Raw genomic sequence first — 14,790 nt, 5'->3', positions numbered from 1 at the left:
GGATCCTGTGGCAACTTATGACTAGGTTAGGTTGCTCTCATTGATGTGCAGTATGTATCTGTTTTCCATAATGGGCATGTTGTGGTTTCCTCAATAATAATAATAATAATAATTTTTTATTTATACCCCGCCCTCCCCAGCCAAGGCCGGGCTCAGAGCGGCTTACAAGCAATAATAAAAACAAGATGAATGATTACAAACTTAAAAACAAAAATAAAACACAACAATTAAAATAATGGAACATTAAAATATTAAAATGTAGCCTCATCGCAGGAGGAGAAGGAAAAGAAGGGGGGAAAAGAGAGAGAGAGGGGGGGGGCAATATCCGTGTTCTGAGTGGCTATGCAAATCTTTAACCTGTTCTGAAAATGAGTGCTGTTGCTGAAAATTCATTTGGCAGGTTTGTTGTAATTGCCATGTTGAAGCTTGTTTTTGTTGTTTGGAAAAAGTAACAATTCAGTATTTTCCTACAATTTTAGGATGTTCAGATCAGAAAATCCCACAGGACACCCGAAAAGTGGATTATTCTGTATTAGGAATTCATCCACAAATCCTGGCAAGGTAAAAAACCAAATTGTAATAATTTTGTTCACAATATACCAACTGGGAAGACGTTTGGGACATGGTTGGTGTTGTAAGGTGTTTATCTTGATTTTTTCCTCCTCCTTTAAGGTATTGGTTGTATGGGATGAATCTATTGGGAAAGTGAGAAACTACAGAATCTTTCAACAGGTGGGTAAAAACATGGTTTGCAACTATTCCCTTCTATTTTATGTGTTTGATTAAAACAATATTTGCTGTGCTTCTAAACTAATCTTCCTCCACAGAGTTTGGATTACAGTGGTACCTTGGTTTTCAAACGTAATCCATTCTGGAAGACCGTTGGACTTCCGAAACGTTTGAAAACTGAAGCGTGCATTTCTGGAAGCATTTACATCCAAAAAACTCAATATGGAAGCCATGTGGCACATTTGGCTTCCAAAAAGTGTTCGAAAACCGAAACGTTTGACTTCCAAGGCGCTCGAAAACCGAGGTACCACTGTATAAGGAGATGTAGAAGGGCCTCATTTGATTTTTCAGATTTAGGTCTTCGTATGTTTGAAGGGAAAGGGACGTGGGTGGCACTGTGGTCTAAACCACTGAGCCTCTTGGGCTTGCTGATCAGAAGGTTGGCAGTTCGAATCTTGGGCTTGCCGATCAGAAGGTCGGTGGTTCGAATCCCCGCGTCCTGTTGCTCAGTCCCAGCTCCTACCAACCTAGCAGTTCAAAAGCATGCCAAAAAGTGCAAGTAGATAAATAGGTACTGCTCTGGTGGGAAGGTAAACGGCGTTTCTATGCACTGCTTTGGTTTCGGTGTTCCCTTGCACCAGAAGCAGCTTAGTCATGCTGGCCACATGACCTGGAAAAACTGTCTGCGGACAAACGCCGGCTTCCTTGGCCTGTAAAGCAAGATGAGCGCCGCAACCCCAGAGTTGTCTGTGACTGGACTTAACTTTAAGGGGTCCTTTACCTTTTTTATGTTTGAAGGGAGGAAATACAGTATTCTGATCTGAACATTAACCAGAATTAGGTTTGCAAACATTATGGAGTGTAGCCAATTAGTTATGTTTTGCAGTATGTCAGAGTTGCTCTGAGTTGTATGTCTGTTGTATTGTCATGGAATGTTCCTGCGGTGGTCAGTGACTTCAGATGTCCATTTTACTTCCGCAACAGGACTCAAAGTTTTACCTGGAGGCAGATGTTGTGTTTCTAAGCCTTGGAAGTCTGGTTGAGCACTACGGCAGCCATGTCTTGCCCAGCCACCGTAATCTGGTCCTCAAATTTCCTTACGGCTATTCTGGACCCAGGTGACAGTCCTACCTAATACACTCTCGCTCTAACACCAAGCACAGTTATGGAATCCTAGGACACAACTGTTGACCTTCCTAATTAATGAATGGTTATAGACTGATATCCCCTCCCCCCTCCCCCTGTGCTTTTCATAAAGAGTCTGGACCAATTTCAGAAGAGGGCTGAAGACACCTCCTAACTTGAATGGGTCATATGGACAACTAACAGAGCTACTAAGAGACATGTCTAGAAGCAAAGCACTAATGGCTTCTTGCTATGTGTTTTCCTGGCTGGTTTTTGACTCATCACTGGTGCTTGACAAAGTTTTAAAATAGTTTATAATTTAGCTGTAAATAACACAAAACTGCACCGTAATACAAACTATGCATGAATGTGCTTTGTCACTTTTGCTTTGTCACAATTGTGATATTTTAAGGGCATTTGGACCCCCTAGGCCTCTAGACCCTCATAAGAATTGTCAAAGTAAGCACCAGTCTCTCTCACTCTTACACGCATCACACAATATTGTTGTATTTTGCTCTGCTTAATGAGTTACAAAGCACCTCTGTGCAAGGGTAACTGTGTGAAAATTCAGCTGATGCCAAATTGTAATTTTGGAAAAATCTACCAGGAATATATGCACTTTTTGATATTATCACCAAATAGTTAAGTTAAAGAAATGTGTTGACCATATGATTAACCATAAGTATTAACCCAATGAATAAATAGAATGGCAACTTGTTTTTAACATGCAAATTAATGTGAAAAATAAGGGTTTTTAATGTCCTATATTTCATTATTTTTATATTGTAAGAACTATACCAACAAACCATGGCTCTTATGAAAGAAGAACTCTACTGAACAGGGTTTATATAAAGATTTCTCAATCTGTGATTTGTATTGATACATCTGTGATGTTCCTGTATAATTATTTTCTGCAATATTAAGTCAACAGTGCTATACTACACATTTCACAATGTATTCATTAGAATTTTGCTGTGCAAGAGACATGTGTGCCATGTATGTCTTGAAGGCAAGGCATTTCTGTGGAAGTTGTGTCGTATCAAGGTAAGGGAGACTTTCTGCACCAAGTGCTGAATGCAAATGCTTCAAAGATGCTTATAACCAAATCAGTACATCAGACTGAAGAAATGGTTCAAGTCATCGTCATATATAACAAGCATGAGTTACTTAACATAGATAGTAGTTATGTGTACACAGATCACATATGCACCAAACTTTAATTTAATCCTGTTCAGGTATAAAGAAAATACTGTTGTATGCTATTCCTATATAAAATATTCAGGAAACACATTTTTTTCCTTTTTGAAGGAAGTCTTTGGAAATCTTCAACCCAAGGGAGCACAGCTACCTAAGCACTGGGTATAGAACCTTGTGGCATCTTTAAAGACCAGCATATTAATTGTAGCACCAGTGGTTGCTGTTCCCACTCACTTTGCTCACAAACTGCCTATGTCCCAGAAAAGCCACCCACTCCTAGCTTATTCCTTGCCATCCCCGCCCCTTACAGCTTGCCAACTCCCCTATCCCCTTGGATCTCACCAAGCCTCCCACCCACCCCATAATAGGCAAAGGATGAAGGACCTTTGGCAGGACAAATAGGACAGATGGGTGGAGCAAGCCACCTGTCAAACATATGACATCATGATTAGGAGAGCTTTAAACTGAATCCTCAGGATGAGGGAGACAATATTTCAGAGGATGGGGACACCAAGTACTGGGCATAATAACTTCATTGATGGACAGGAAACTGGGGTGGTGCTACAGGAACCTGCTAATATGCAAGAAAAAACCAATATTGAAGCAGCTGGAGGGAATGGCTTATGGTTACAGTTGCCTCTATATTAGTGCACAGAGCATAGGAAATAAACAAGATGAACTTGAGCTCTTAATGTAGGATGTCAAACATGATATAATAGACATAACAGAAACCTGGTGGCATGAAACTCATGACTGGAATGTGGTAATAGACATATAACCTATTCAAAAGGAATAGACCAAACAGGAAAGGAGAAGTATTAGCATTAGTTTACAATGAAAAGGAAGTGTTGGCTTGATGTTTGAAGTCATGTGGAAATAGTTGAGATATTCTAGAGAACCAATATTCAAGACAAATGGATTATGTATAGGTATCTTACAGTGTTAAATATTAGTTTCCCTGTTCAAAAACTGCATGTCAGGTGCTTTTAAAACAAAACCTCCTTATGTGTGGTGTCTTTGCCACCCACTGCCCCAATGGCAGCCACCTCAGTGGCTCCCTGGGACAGTTTCCAACAGTCCATGTTCTTGAGACACTGTGGACAGTTGTGGATTCCACTGCAGATGTCATGACTTCCATTCTCAGTCCAGGATGCCGGACAGATGCTGTGAAAAATTTGTCGGAAGCCACTGGTTCCTTGTATCCTTTAAGACCCTGTCCATTTCCATTGGGTAATAATCAAGACAATGTATACTCACCATCCACTGATCTTTTGAATTGGCAAGAAAGAAAGAAAGCACTTTAAACACTTTAAAAAACACTAAAACAATGACTAATGTGTTGGTGAGTGAGCTAACAAACTGCAATTCTGGCTAGATTTGGTAGTTCCTACTACTCAGCCAGCATAGCATCCTTTGTTCTCCCTAAAATGTTCTGCTCATTATGACAATTGCTATTTTTTCTTTGGTTCTTTGTTGTACTACCCACATCTTGGGGCTGTCCTTGAAGACAACTCAGGAACTTCAATTGTTCCAAAATGTACCAGCCAGATTAGTGGCTGGGCCTTCATATAAAGGTAAAGGGACCCCTGACCGTTAGGTCCAGTCACGGACGACTCTGGGGTTGCGGCGCTCATCTCGCTTTATTGGCCGAGGGAGCCAGCGTACAGCTTCCGGGTCATGTAGCCAGCATGATTAAGCCACTTGTCAAACCAGAGCAGCACACGGAAATGCCGTTTACATTCCCGCCAGAGTGGTTCCTATTTATCTACTTGAACTTTGACGTGCTTTCAAACTGCTAGGTTGGCAGGAGCAGGGACTGAGCAACGGGAGCTCACCCCGTCGCAGGGATTCGAACCACCAACCTTCTGATTGGCGAGTCCTAGGCTCTGTGGTTTAGGCCACAGTGCCACCTGTGTCCCGTGGGGCTTCATACAGATATCATATAACTCCTGTTTTAAACAGCTGCACTGATTGCCAGTTTGTTTCTAGGCCCAATTCAAGGTGCTCACGTTGATGTTTAAAGCCCTGAATGACTCAAGCCCCACATACCACCAGCTCCCTTACAGACCTTCTTGGGTGTTAAGATCAATAGCCAGGGACCTCCTGGTGGTTCCTCTGCACTCATAAATTCAATGGGGTGGCGGTGGCGGCTTGGGTTTGTGCCTCCTCTGCGGCAGCCCCTAAATTGTGGTACTCACTCCCCATAGGTGCCATCTGACACCTTCATTACACAGCTTTTGGCAAATGCCAAAGACCCGCCTCTTTGCCCTGGCTTTTCACCCTTAGGGTGTATATTTTGTAAGACTCACACCTTATTCTGTGATTGTAATTTGTTTTAAAGTCGTTTTTAATAATAACAATGAAAATAACATTAATTGATTGATTGTTGTAACCCCTGGGACCTTAGGGTGAAGAGAGGGTAATATTTTTTTATATAAATATTTATTAAGGATTTTTATAAGAAAAAAGCATAAATAACAAACAACATTGCTTATGTCATACACAAAATTTCATAACTCGTTTGGACTTCCTCGCATCTCCCGCTCCCACTTACATTGTTAAAAAATTTTTTTCAAGCAAATTATCATCTTGTTTACAATCTTATATCCACTCATTTAAATATAATCTGATAGTTCTCCCAAAGGATTTGTCTTTTCCTTTATCTCGCTTATCGTCTAGTTTCAATCTAGTTTAGTGGTGGCCAATTATTTATGATCAAGCATCCTTCTTAACATTCAATCAAATTACAATATTTTTGTAAATAAGTTTTAAATTTCTTCCAGTCTTCTTCCATCCTTTCTTCTCCCAGGTCTCGGATTCTGCCAGTCATCTCTGCCAGTTGCATATAGTCTATCAGCTGCATCTGCCATTCTTCCAGTGTGGGTAGATCTTGAGTCTTCCATTTTTTGGCAATGAGTATCCTTGCTGCTGTTGTTGCATACATAAAAAATGTTCGGTCCTTCTTTAACACCCCCTGGCCGACAATACCCAAGAGGAAGGCCTCTGGTTTCTTGGTGAAGGTATACTTAAATACCTTTTTCAGCTCATTATATATCATTTCCCAGAAGGCCTTCATTTTAGGGCAGGTCCACCAGAGGTGAAAGAATGTTCCTTCATTTTCCTTACATTTCCAACATTTATTATCAGACAAATGGTATATTTTGGCAAGTTTAACTGGGGTCATGTACCATCTATATATCATTTTCATTACATTTTCCTTCAGAGCATTACATGCAGTGAAGTTCAGCCCAGTGGTCCACAACCTTTCCCAGTCCTCAAACATAATGTTATGCCCAATATCCTGTGCCCACTTTATCATAGCAGATTTAACCAGTTCGTCTTGTGTATTCCATTTTAACAGCAAGTTATACATTCTTGATAGTACCTTAGTCTTTGGTTCTAACAGTTCTGTCTCCAACTTCGATTTCTCCACCTGGAACCCTAGTTTTTTGGAGAGGGTAATAAATTCTGCTGCTACTACTAACTTCCACTGCATAGGGAATACGGTGCGTTTCTTTTCTGTTAGTATGCCTCCTTTATTGTTTTGGTGTTTAGCTTTGTAAAATCCATTTTTAGACACAGCTTCCACGGCACTGCATTAGGCTGCAGAGTGTTACCCACCCACCGCCTGTGCTTGCACTTTAATTGCTGGGTATTACTTTGAAAAAACAACGTTTAAGGAGGTAGTTCGTTTCTTTAAAAAAATAAATAATAAAATTCCGCCTTCACGTCAACATTTCGCCTGAATGCGTGGGCGAGAAGCTGCTGCACCGGATTAAAAATCCCGGGTTCTCCCCTTTGTCGCCTCCTGCTCTAGGAAATGGCCCCCGAAAGGACCCGGGGTATCTCCGCAGCAGACGGCGGACTCCCTAGTCTTCCTTTATAAGTCTACGATCCCAGAAGGCGGGTGGGCGGGCCTTTTCCCCCGCAGGACCGGCCAATGAGCAGGCGGCTTGCTCGGGACGCGGGCGCGCTCCAATGATTGCCGCGCTTATTGGCCTGCGGACCCTTCAAAGCCGCACCCTGGCGCGGCGGAGAGAGGGCGGGCGGGCAGGGGAGGCGTCGGCGGCGTCGTCTGGGGTCGCTTCGGCTGCGAAAGGCGCGTCTGTGGCGGATCCGTCCGGGGCTGCGGCCGCTTCCTCGTCTTCAGGGGAGGGAGGTAAAGAAGAGCCCGCCGCCTTGGCCGCGTCCTCGCCTCCCCTGGGGCTCGGGAGGGGGGGGCGGCCCCACAGGGAGGGAGGGAGGGAGGGAGCTGCCGGCCCCCCCCGGCCGGGGCGAGTTGAGGGGGGGCGCCTTCTCCGGCGTCGGCTCCTTTGGGGTGAGGGGGGGCGGCTCGCTCCGCTGCTCGACAGGTGACTCCTCCCTCCCTCCCTCCCCGCCGAGAAATGCTCGGTGTCTGTGGGGGATCTCCGCCCCCCCCCCGGCGCGCCGAGGGAGCCCCGCAGGCTCGGATCGCGTCCAATGCAGGGGGTGGAGCGGCCTCTCTTCTGCAGCGAACACCCCCCGAGACGGGGCCCTTCTGGCGGCGGCAGATGCTCTAGAGTCAGGGCACCGTCGCGCCGTTCTTGCCGTTATGTTTGAAGCCCGCCTTTTCCGTCGCGCGGCCCCCCTGCCCAACCCCCTCTTTTTTGTGTGTCCCCCCCCCCCAGCAGCAGATTGAATACTTTGCCGTGGGGGGTGGGGATTTCTTCCAGCTGGCGAGAGGGGGGAAGCCCCCCCCCCGCAGGAGGAGGAGGAGGGGGCTGGCTGGCCTGCCACTTTCCGCAGTTGTGTCCCGCGTCCGTTTCCCCAGGGCCAGAGCTGGGGCCCCCACTGGGCCTGCTGGTTGGGAAGCTGCTTAAGTGCCTGCAGAGCAGGCCCTGCACTCCTGGCTTGAGCGGCGGCAGCACAGCAGCTCCAGCTCCTCCCCCCCCCCCCCAGTTCGCTAAAAGAATTTGTCTGCTTCTGCAGATCTCGGGGGTCTCCAAGTCAATGTAGCAACACTGCATGGGTGGGCCTGCTTTGGATGTATTGTAGCATGCTATGTTAGAAACGGTGGTGGGACCCCCCCCCCCTGAATCTTGGAAGTAGGGATCGGGCCCTTCAGCTGTTCCATCCCCCCCCCTTCCCGCCTCCCACAGTTGCTCAGCATCCAGTGCTCACTGAGGCATGCTTCGTTTCCGAGGCTTCTCTCCAGGTGCATCTCTTACCTCTCTCTTTATTTTCTGGGGGAGTGGGTGACTGCGCTTGTCCCCAAGCCCAGAACATTAACTGCTTTATTTGTCCACTGATGACTGCTTGCGATGCTTCTATGCCCGAGGACATTTTAAAAATAATGGAAGTGTTCCATCTAGAGAATGAGATGCTTGTCTGTACTTTGTGCTCACATACCTCTGCACGTACAGAACTCGTCCTCTTGTTCCATGTACTGTACTAGTTTATATTTTTATCTTCTCCCTTTCCCACTTTTAAGGATTCCTTCACTTCTCAGACTCTGAACATTTTTGGTCTTTGAGTTACTTTGGGGCTGTTTCTCCCCCCCCCAATACTTCGTTCTTTGACCCTGAGGCTTCAGGTTCCTTCTGGTTGCTTATAAGCGGTGGTGTTTAGCTGCATAAACATAGACACTCTAAAGACTTGAATTGGTTTTTTCTGCCTGTTGTATCATTTGTAATGCGTTATGCTATATGTGGTGAGGTTTTTAATTGTCTTTCTGTTGCTTTTTTATTGCATTGCAATTTGAATGCCATATAATTCAATTGGTAAGTTTTCTGCACAGACACACATACCTCCCAAATGAAACTTGTGGACCTGAAGGCAGGGACCTTGCAGTTGAGAAGCTGGAAAATGGCTTATTGGGTTAATTTCCAGGGAGAGGAACAGGAGCTCCTTTTGGTGTTAGGCAGTTGATGTTGCATTGCCAGAAGCTAAACGAATCCTAGGGCTGCAGTTATTTCTATGTGGAGATAGCCAAATGATATTAATAGCCAACTGTCATATCTCTAAAATGGGGGACATTTAGAAAAGGGCCCCTGAATAACATAACTACTCTATTTTTCAAACATTTCATACAAAATACTGCATTCTGCCTTACAGAACGTAAGAGAGTGCACCTGACCATAGGTGGCTGACATGCAGAAACTAGGTGGAGAGACTGCTCAGCGTACAAAGAAGCTATTAGCCGGTAACACCAGCATAGATCAACTCTGCTATCCCCTGGATTAGTGAAGGAAATCTCTTGGTTCCTAATTGAACTGGGTTAGTTTGTGGTTTATACCCAATCTGTCTTAGCATTCTTAAGTGTTTTCTTTTTAATGTGTAGTCTGTTTTTTAACTATAGTAATCTTTAAAACATCTTTAATTAGAATAATTAAAATAACTTACTGCAATTATTCTTTCCTATATGTAGTAAACTGGCACCATTAGCTTTTGGGCACAAGGCTTTTGGTAGTTAGCATTTACAGTGGGGGAATGAAATCATCTGTGGCCAAAAGAAGGCGGTAGATGAGCCTTTCTGGGGAGGGGGTTTTTGTGTGTTTTTTACCAGAATGTCAGCACCAAGGAGGCCCTCTTCCTAATAGCCACCTGTTTGCAGGAGCACCCACAGCAAAGGCATTCTAGGTGGCGGTCAGCTTGAGATTAGGCACTTTGTTTCATAGTACAGCCGATGTTCCATAAAAAAAAAATTAAAGTCTTTAGGTAGGGCCCTGGCATTTACTGGGTGTGGTGTTCTTAGAAAGAAGCCTTGTTTTTAAGCTTTGGATGCTTGCTTGCTTCGATTAATAGCTAAGAGAACTGAGCGAGCATTATCCTACAGTAAGGGTAGCCAGTGTGTTTCCTCCGTTGGACTACAACTCCCACCCACCCCAGCAGAGGCCAGTAATTATTATTTATTTATTGTACCCCTCCCATCTGACTGGATTGGCCCATCCGCTCTGTGGCCAGGTGTGATAGGTGTTGTAGTCCGGCAACATCTGGAGGGCGGCATGTTGGGTATTCCTGTTCAACAGAGTGAAAGGCTCTGTTTCTCCTGTGTCCACAGCTTTTTAAAAATTTGAACTATCAATAGCAAAACTTAAAAACCTCCTTTCACCTCGTTCCCCTGCCAGAGCATGCAGGGCCTGACACCACATTGACATGTGATTTTGCAAAACCTGAACAGTAACAGATTAATTTGAAACTAGCTAATGATGATTTCTAAAGCTGGCTTGTTTAAACTGTGTTTGTTACTAGTTGCAGGTGTGGATGGCATGGCAAGCTGTAGTTAACAAAGCATGAAAGCGTTTTGGGTTGTCATATTTTGAAGAGCAAAACAAAGGACACATTTGCCGGCTTATACTTTTAACTATGGATTGCTATGACTACTCTCATTTTAAATGCCCCTACTATCTGTAGGCTATAGAAGTTGTGATATATTGCTAATAGCAATGTTCTTAACTTTCAACAATGAAATACAGTGGTGCCCCGCAAGACGAATGCCTCGCAAGACGAAAAACTCGCTAGATGAAAGAGTTTTCCATCTTTTGAGGTGCTTCGCAAGACGAATTTCCCTATGGGCTTGCTTCGCAAGACGAAACGTCGGGCGAGTTCTTGCGAGTTTTTTTCCTTCCCCCCCTTTTTCTAAGCCGCTAATAGCGCTAATCCGCTAAGCCGCTAATAGCCGTGCTTCGCAAGATGAAAAAACCGCAAGACGAAGAGACTCGCGGAACGGATTAATTTCGTCTTGCGAGGCACCACTGTAATACAAACAATTGGTACCCTATATGAAACTCCTGTATTGGTACAAATATTAGCAAATACCTCATGGTGTGTCACTTTCAGATGCACTTTGTAGATAAGATCTTGTTGAACAACTGCTTATTGCTTAAGAGGCCACAACTATTTGTTTTCACCGCTCCCCATGCTAAAAAACAGTAGAGCTTATTCAAAAAGGCTGCAAGTCATCTGATACATTTGACAGCCACTTCTACACTGCCACTTTAGTGCACTATTATAGTTCCCAGACAATAGACAATGGAGCAGTTACTTTTGCACCATGTAGCCCCCTCTGCATAAGATTGCATGCAGTCTTGCAGCAGGCAGCTGCTCCTCAGTTGCCTGAGGCTTAGGGGCGCTGTTTGCTCCTCGTTTTAACTTGAATGCCATCAGATAGAGCAGTGGATGGTGTCCATGACTCTCTATTCCTTCCTACCCAACTGCCTTGCACACCTCCATCCTAACAGGAGCTGGGGGGTGGGGTGGGGAGAGAAGAGAAGATATGGCAGGAAGAGAGGGTAAATTGAGGTGTGAGGCACAACTGGCAGAGCAGCAGAACCAGTTTTGGGAAGGGAAGGAACTGGCTGAGTCAATGCGAGGTGGGATGAGGCCCACTAGCCTCATTGTTGTCTATTGTTTGCCCACCCTTCATCTTTCTTCCTCACATGTGAGACTGGGAGGGGACTTAATGGGGGCTGCGCTCCCCACCCACAACAGCAAGGTGCTGGTGCGGATTCCTGGTGTTTCCTCCTTTCTCACACTTCAACAACAGCAACAAAAATTCTGAACATTTTGCCAAATTCTAAAAATCTACCCAGACAGAAGATTTACTCCTGAAAAAGAGGAAGTGTCCAGGAAAAACTGGACATATGGCAGTCCTAATTCAGACTCCTCTTCCTTACTGCACAGGAGGAGGGGTTGGGAGAACTTGAGAACCTGTGCTTTGTGTGCTATCCAAACATGGCCTGTGTCTTCCATTACTATCTCCTTTAACAGGTTTAAACTATTATTGCATAAGTTACAGGTAGGTAGCCATGTTGGTCTGCCATAGTCGAAACAAAATAAAAAAAATTACTTCCAATAGCACCTTAGAGAGCACCTTCTTATTGGTATGAACTTGTGCATGCACACAAAAGCTCATACCAGTAACAAACTGAGTTGGTCTCTAAGGTGCTACTGGAAGGAATTTTATTATTTTATTATTATATAAGTTAGACTGGTTGTTTAAAAGCCTTGTCCCTCCCCAAAGAGACTTATCGACTCTGATCTTTTTAACACAGCTCTTCATAAGCATCACAGTACCATTTGAAAATTGCAGTGGCTGCTTTCTTGAAACTTTTCCATGTTCTTTTCAAATGGCCACTTTTATAATTGTCCTTAACTTCAGCTACATGTTACTGCACACACTTAAGGCTTTGACACATCTGTATTGTGTTAAAATGCATGTTCCATGTCTGGAAAGAACATAAGCCTTGTAACTTAATCTTTTCTCTTTCTTTGTCAGTTTTTAAATATATCATTTTCTTGGCCTTCATTCAGGGTGGAGCTTTTGGCTTGAAGGCGCAGGGAGGCTGCATTTCAAACAGTCTCTTGTTGAAAGTAAAACGCCTAAGTAGAATGCTACAGAAATTGAAGATCTTTTCCCTTAAGGCATAAATTTTATCTACGCTGTTGGTTTAGAAGGGCAAATGCTCTTTAATTCAGAGGCTTTCCTAAAAGAGGTTTTTCTTATTTTATTGCAAATCATACATGTGCATGCATGTAAACATATGGAGATCTCTGGATGCCAGGTTGCCGACTGACATCTCCATCTGGCTGGCCCTCCAGTTTTCTTAAGCAGGTGAGCCGAATAGCTTAGATCCATTTCTATAAGAGTTTATATGCATTTATATCCCACCTTTTTCTCCTAGGAGTACATGGTTCATTCCCCTCCTCCATTAATCCCTACAATGACCCTGTGAGATAGGTTATGAGGCTGTGACTGGCCCACGGCCACTAAGTGAGCTTCGTGATTTAGTGGGGTTTTGGACCCTGATCTCCCAGGTCCTAGTCTGACACTTTAACCACTTCACCACACTGGCTACGTAGAATAGTTGTTCTATGGGGCAGCTCTATAAATTAAGTGGGTAAAGAAATATGGGGAAGGCAAAATGTCACTAAGAGAAGGATCTGACATATTTTCCTTGAATCTCGAATTAATTTTATTCTGGATTGTTTGATGTTTCAATGTGTTGTAAATGGCTTTGAGATTTTTTGTTAAAATATAAAGTTGTATAGAAATGAACAACAAAAATAAAGTTACTGCACAAAAAAGTGCATAGACATTCCGTTGTGGAGACTGCACTCTGCACTCACACTCCTTCTTCCCCCTTTTTTCAACTCTGCCTTGCTCACAGGTTGCCTTCATTTCTATGCCGCTGCCTCTTTTCTATTCTGTAGCCTTCTTTCTGCACCCCCTCATTCTCATATACTGTACTTTATTGCGTCTTTCAGGTGAATCTTAAGCAGGCCTGTCGGCTAGCATGTTCAGTTAGAGAAGTTGCTGGATGTTGTGCTTGTATGGACGTTTGCTTGTTAATAAAATAATTTCTAAATTCATTGAATCTGGAATTTCATGTTGAAGACATCATAATGTACTAAGAGTGAAATACATGATTGTGGGAAGGCACAATCCCACTTTCACGCTCAGTGTCACCCCTGCTCACTCTATTCACATTTCTGCCATTGTTTAAAATCACTACATTTTCTCCATTATTCATGCCTCTACTGTTGTTTAGAACCACCATTTTCAAACCTGCCTTCTATTTTGCTTCTTCCCCCACCCTGACATGATGCAAATCCAGGATTGCAATGAGGCACCTGGCAGTGATGGCAGAAATACTTCATTAGAAAAACAAATTGTATTGGTAGAAGTACTAATCAGTGTTCTAATTAGACATCTGAATCCATCAAATAACCAATTAATACAATAGCAGGGATTCATAAAAAATGTAGCGTCCATAATTTGGCTAATGAAGCCCAAACTTATTTGCCAGAAGACTATGTTAGGACTGTGTTAAGACACATCTACCAGCTGAGGAAGGGACGCGGGTGGTGTTGTGGTCTAAACCACTGAGCCTCTTGGGCTTGCCGATCAGAAGGTCAGTGGTTCGAATCCCTGCAACGGGGTGAGCTCCCGTTGCTCAGTCCCAGCTCCTGCCAACCTAGCAGTTCGAAAGCACGCCAGAAGTACAAGCAGATAAATAGGTGCCGCTCCGGCAGGGAGGTAAACGGTGTTTCCGTGCGCTGCTCTGGTTTCGCCAGAAGCGGCATAGTCATGCTGGCCACATGACCCAGAAAAACTGTCTGCGGACAAACGCCGGCTACCTCGGCTTGTAAAGCAAGATGAGCACCACAACCCCAGAGTTGTTTGTGACTGGACTTAACTGCCAGGGGTCCTTTATCTTTTTTTTACCAGCTGAGGAAATACTCAGTAGGTAACAATCTCCAGCATTATACCATCAATTTCTAGTATATATGGGTATTGCGTTGTCCTCCAATGTATTTTATAGCTATGCATTCATTCGATTTAATGAAGTTATGTATTAATTGAGATATTTCTAGTTTAATGAATATGTGAACATATTTTAAAACAAAATTAGTTGTGATTCAGTGGTTTTTTTTTCTTTCATTTTTTTAGGGCTAGTGGTAAAGAGTTTTATTAAAACTCCAGTTTTTTAATGCATGGATTTTGTCCAGTAACATATCTATTTTAATTCACTGTCATTCATTGCAAATGTGAAAGAAGAATGGCAAGTTTTTTTTAAGAAGCAGGAATTATCTGTCACATTTAAAAATTAACAGTCCTTTTGTTGTGTATTTCCATAGGCTTTGGAGTCCACTTTAGCTGCAGTCTTATATCTACTTACCTGGGAGTAAGTCAAGTAGTTTTTCAGCCTAGAGCACTGTAGTGCTCTCCCAATAGGTCTTGGAAAAACAGTTTTTTTTTAATAATCTGGGTTTGAT

At 43.6% G+C, this 14,790-nt stretch overlaps 2 protein-coding genes across 13 annotated transcripts in view; both read left to right on the top strand.

Moving 5' to 3' along the window:
- The window catches only part of SH3BP2 (SH3 domain binding protein 2), a 30,752-nt gene extending 28,030 nt beyond the window's left edge, over positions 1 to 2,722 (top strand). For all 4 annotated transcript variants that reach the window (XM_083698323.1, XM_083698324.1, XM_083698322.1 and 1 more), the window contains 3 exons: positions 480 to 561; positions 673 to 732; positions 1,714 to 2,722. In XM_083698323.1, coding sequence (XP_083554449.1) covers positions 480 to 561; positions 673 to 732; positions 1,714 to 1,851 — 280 coding nt within the window. In that variant the 3' untranslated portion in view covers positions 1,852 to 2,722. The remainder of the gene's footprint in view (positions 1 to 479; positions 562 to 672; positions 733 to 1,713) is intronic.
- Positions 2,723 to 7,022: 4,300 nt separating this feature from the next.
- ADD1 (adducin 1) overlaps positions 7,023 to 14,790 on the top strand; it is a 47,113-nt gene continuing 39,345 nt past the window's right edge. For 7 of the 9 annotated variants that reach the window (XM_083698246.1, XM_083698239.1, XM_083698244.1 and 4 more), the window contains exon 1: positions 7,029 to 7,210. The gene's annotated coding sequence lies outside the window, so the exon portion shown is untranslated. Of the gene's footprint in view, positions 7,211 to 7,311; positions 7,404 to 14,790 lie in introns of those variants that run through there. The other 2 variants (XM_083698241.1, XM_083698242.1) reach the window with 2 other exon arrangements.

The sequence above is a fragment of the Podarcis gaigeae genome, assembly GCF_964106915.1.
Source record: "Podarcis gaigeae genome assembly, chromosome: 9".
Classification (NCBI taxonomy): Eukaryota; Metazoa; Chordata; class Lepidosauria; order Squamata; family Lacertidae; genus Podarcis; species Podarcis gaigeae.
Note: the sequence above shows the minus strand (reverse complement) of the source record. Positions and strands in the feature narration are given on the sequence as shown.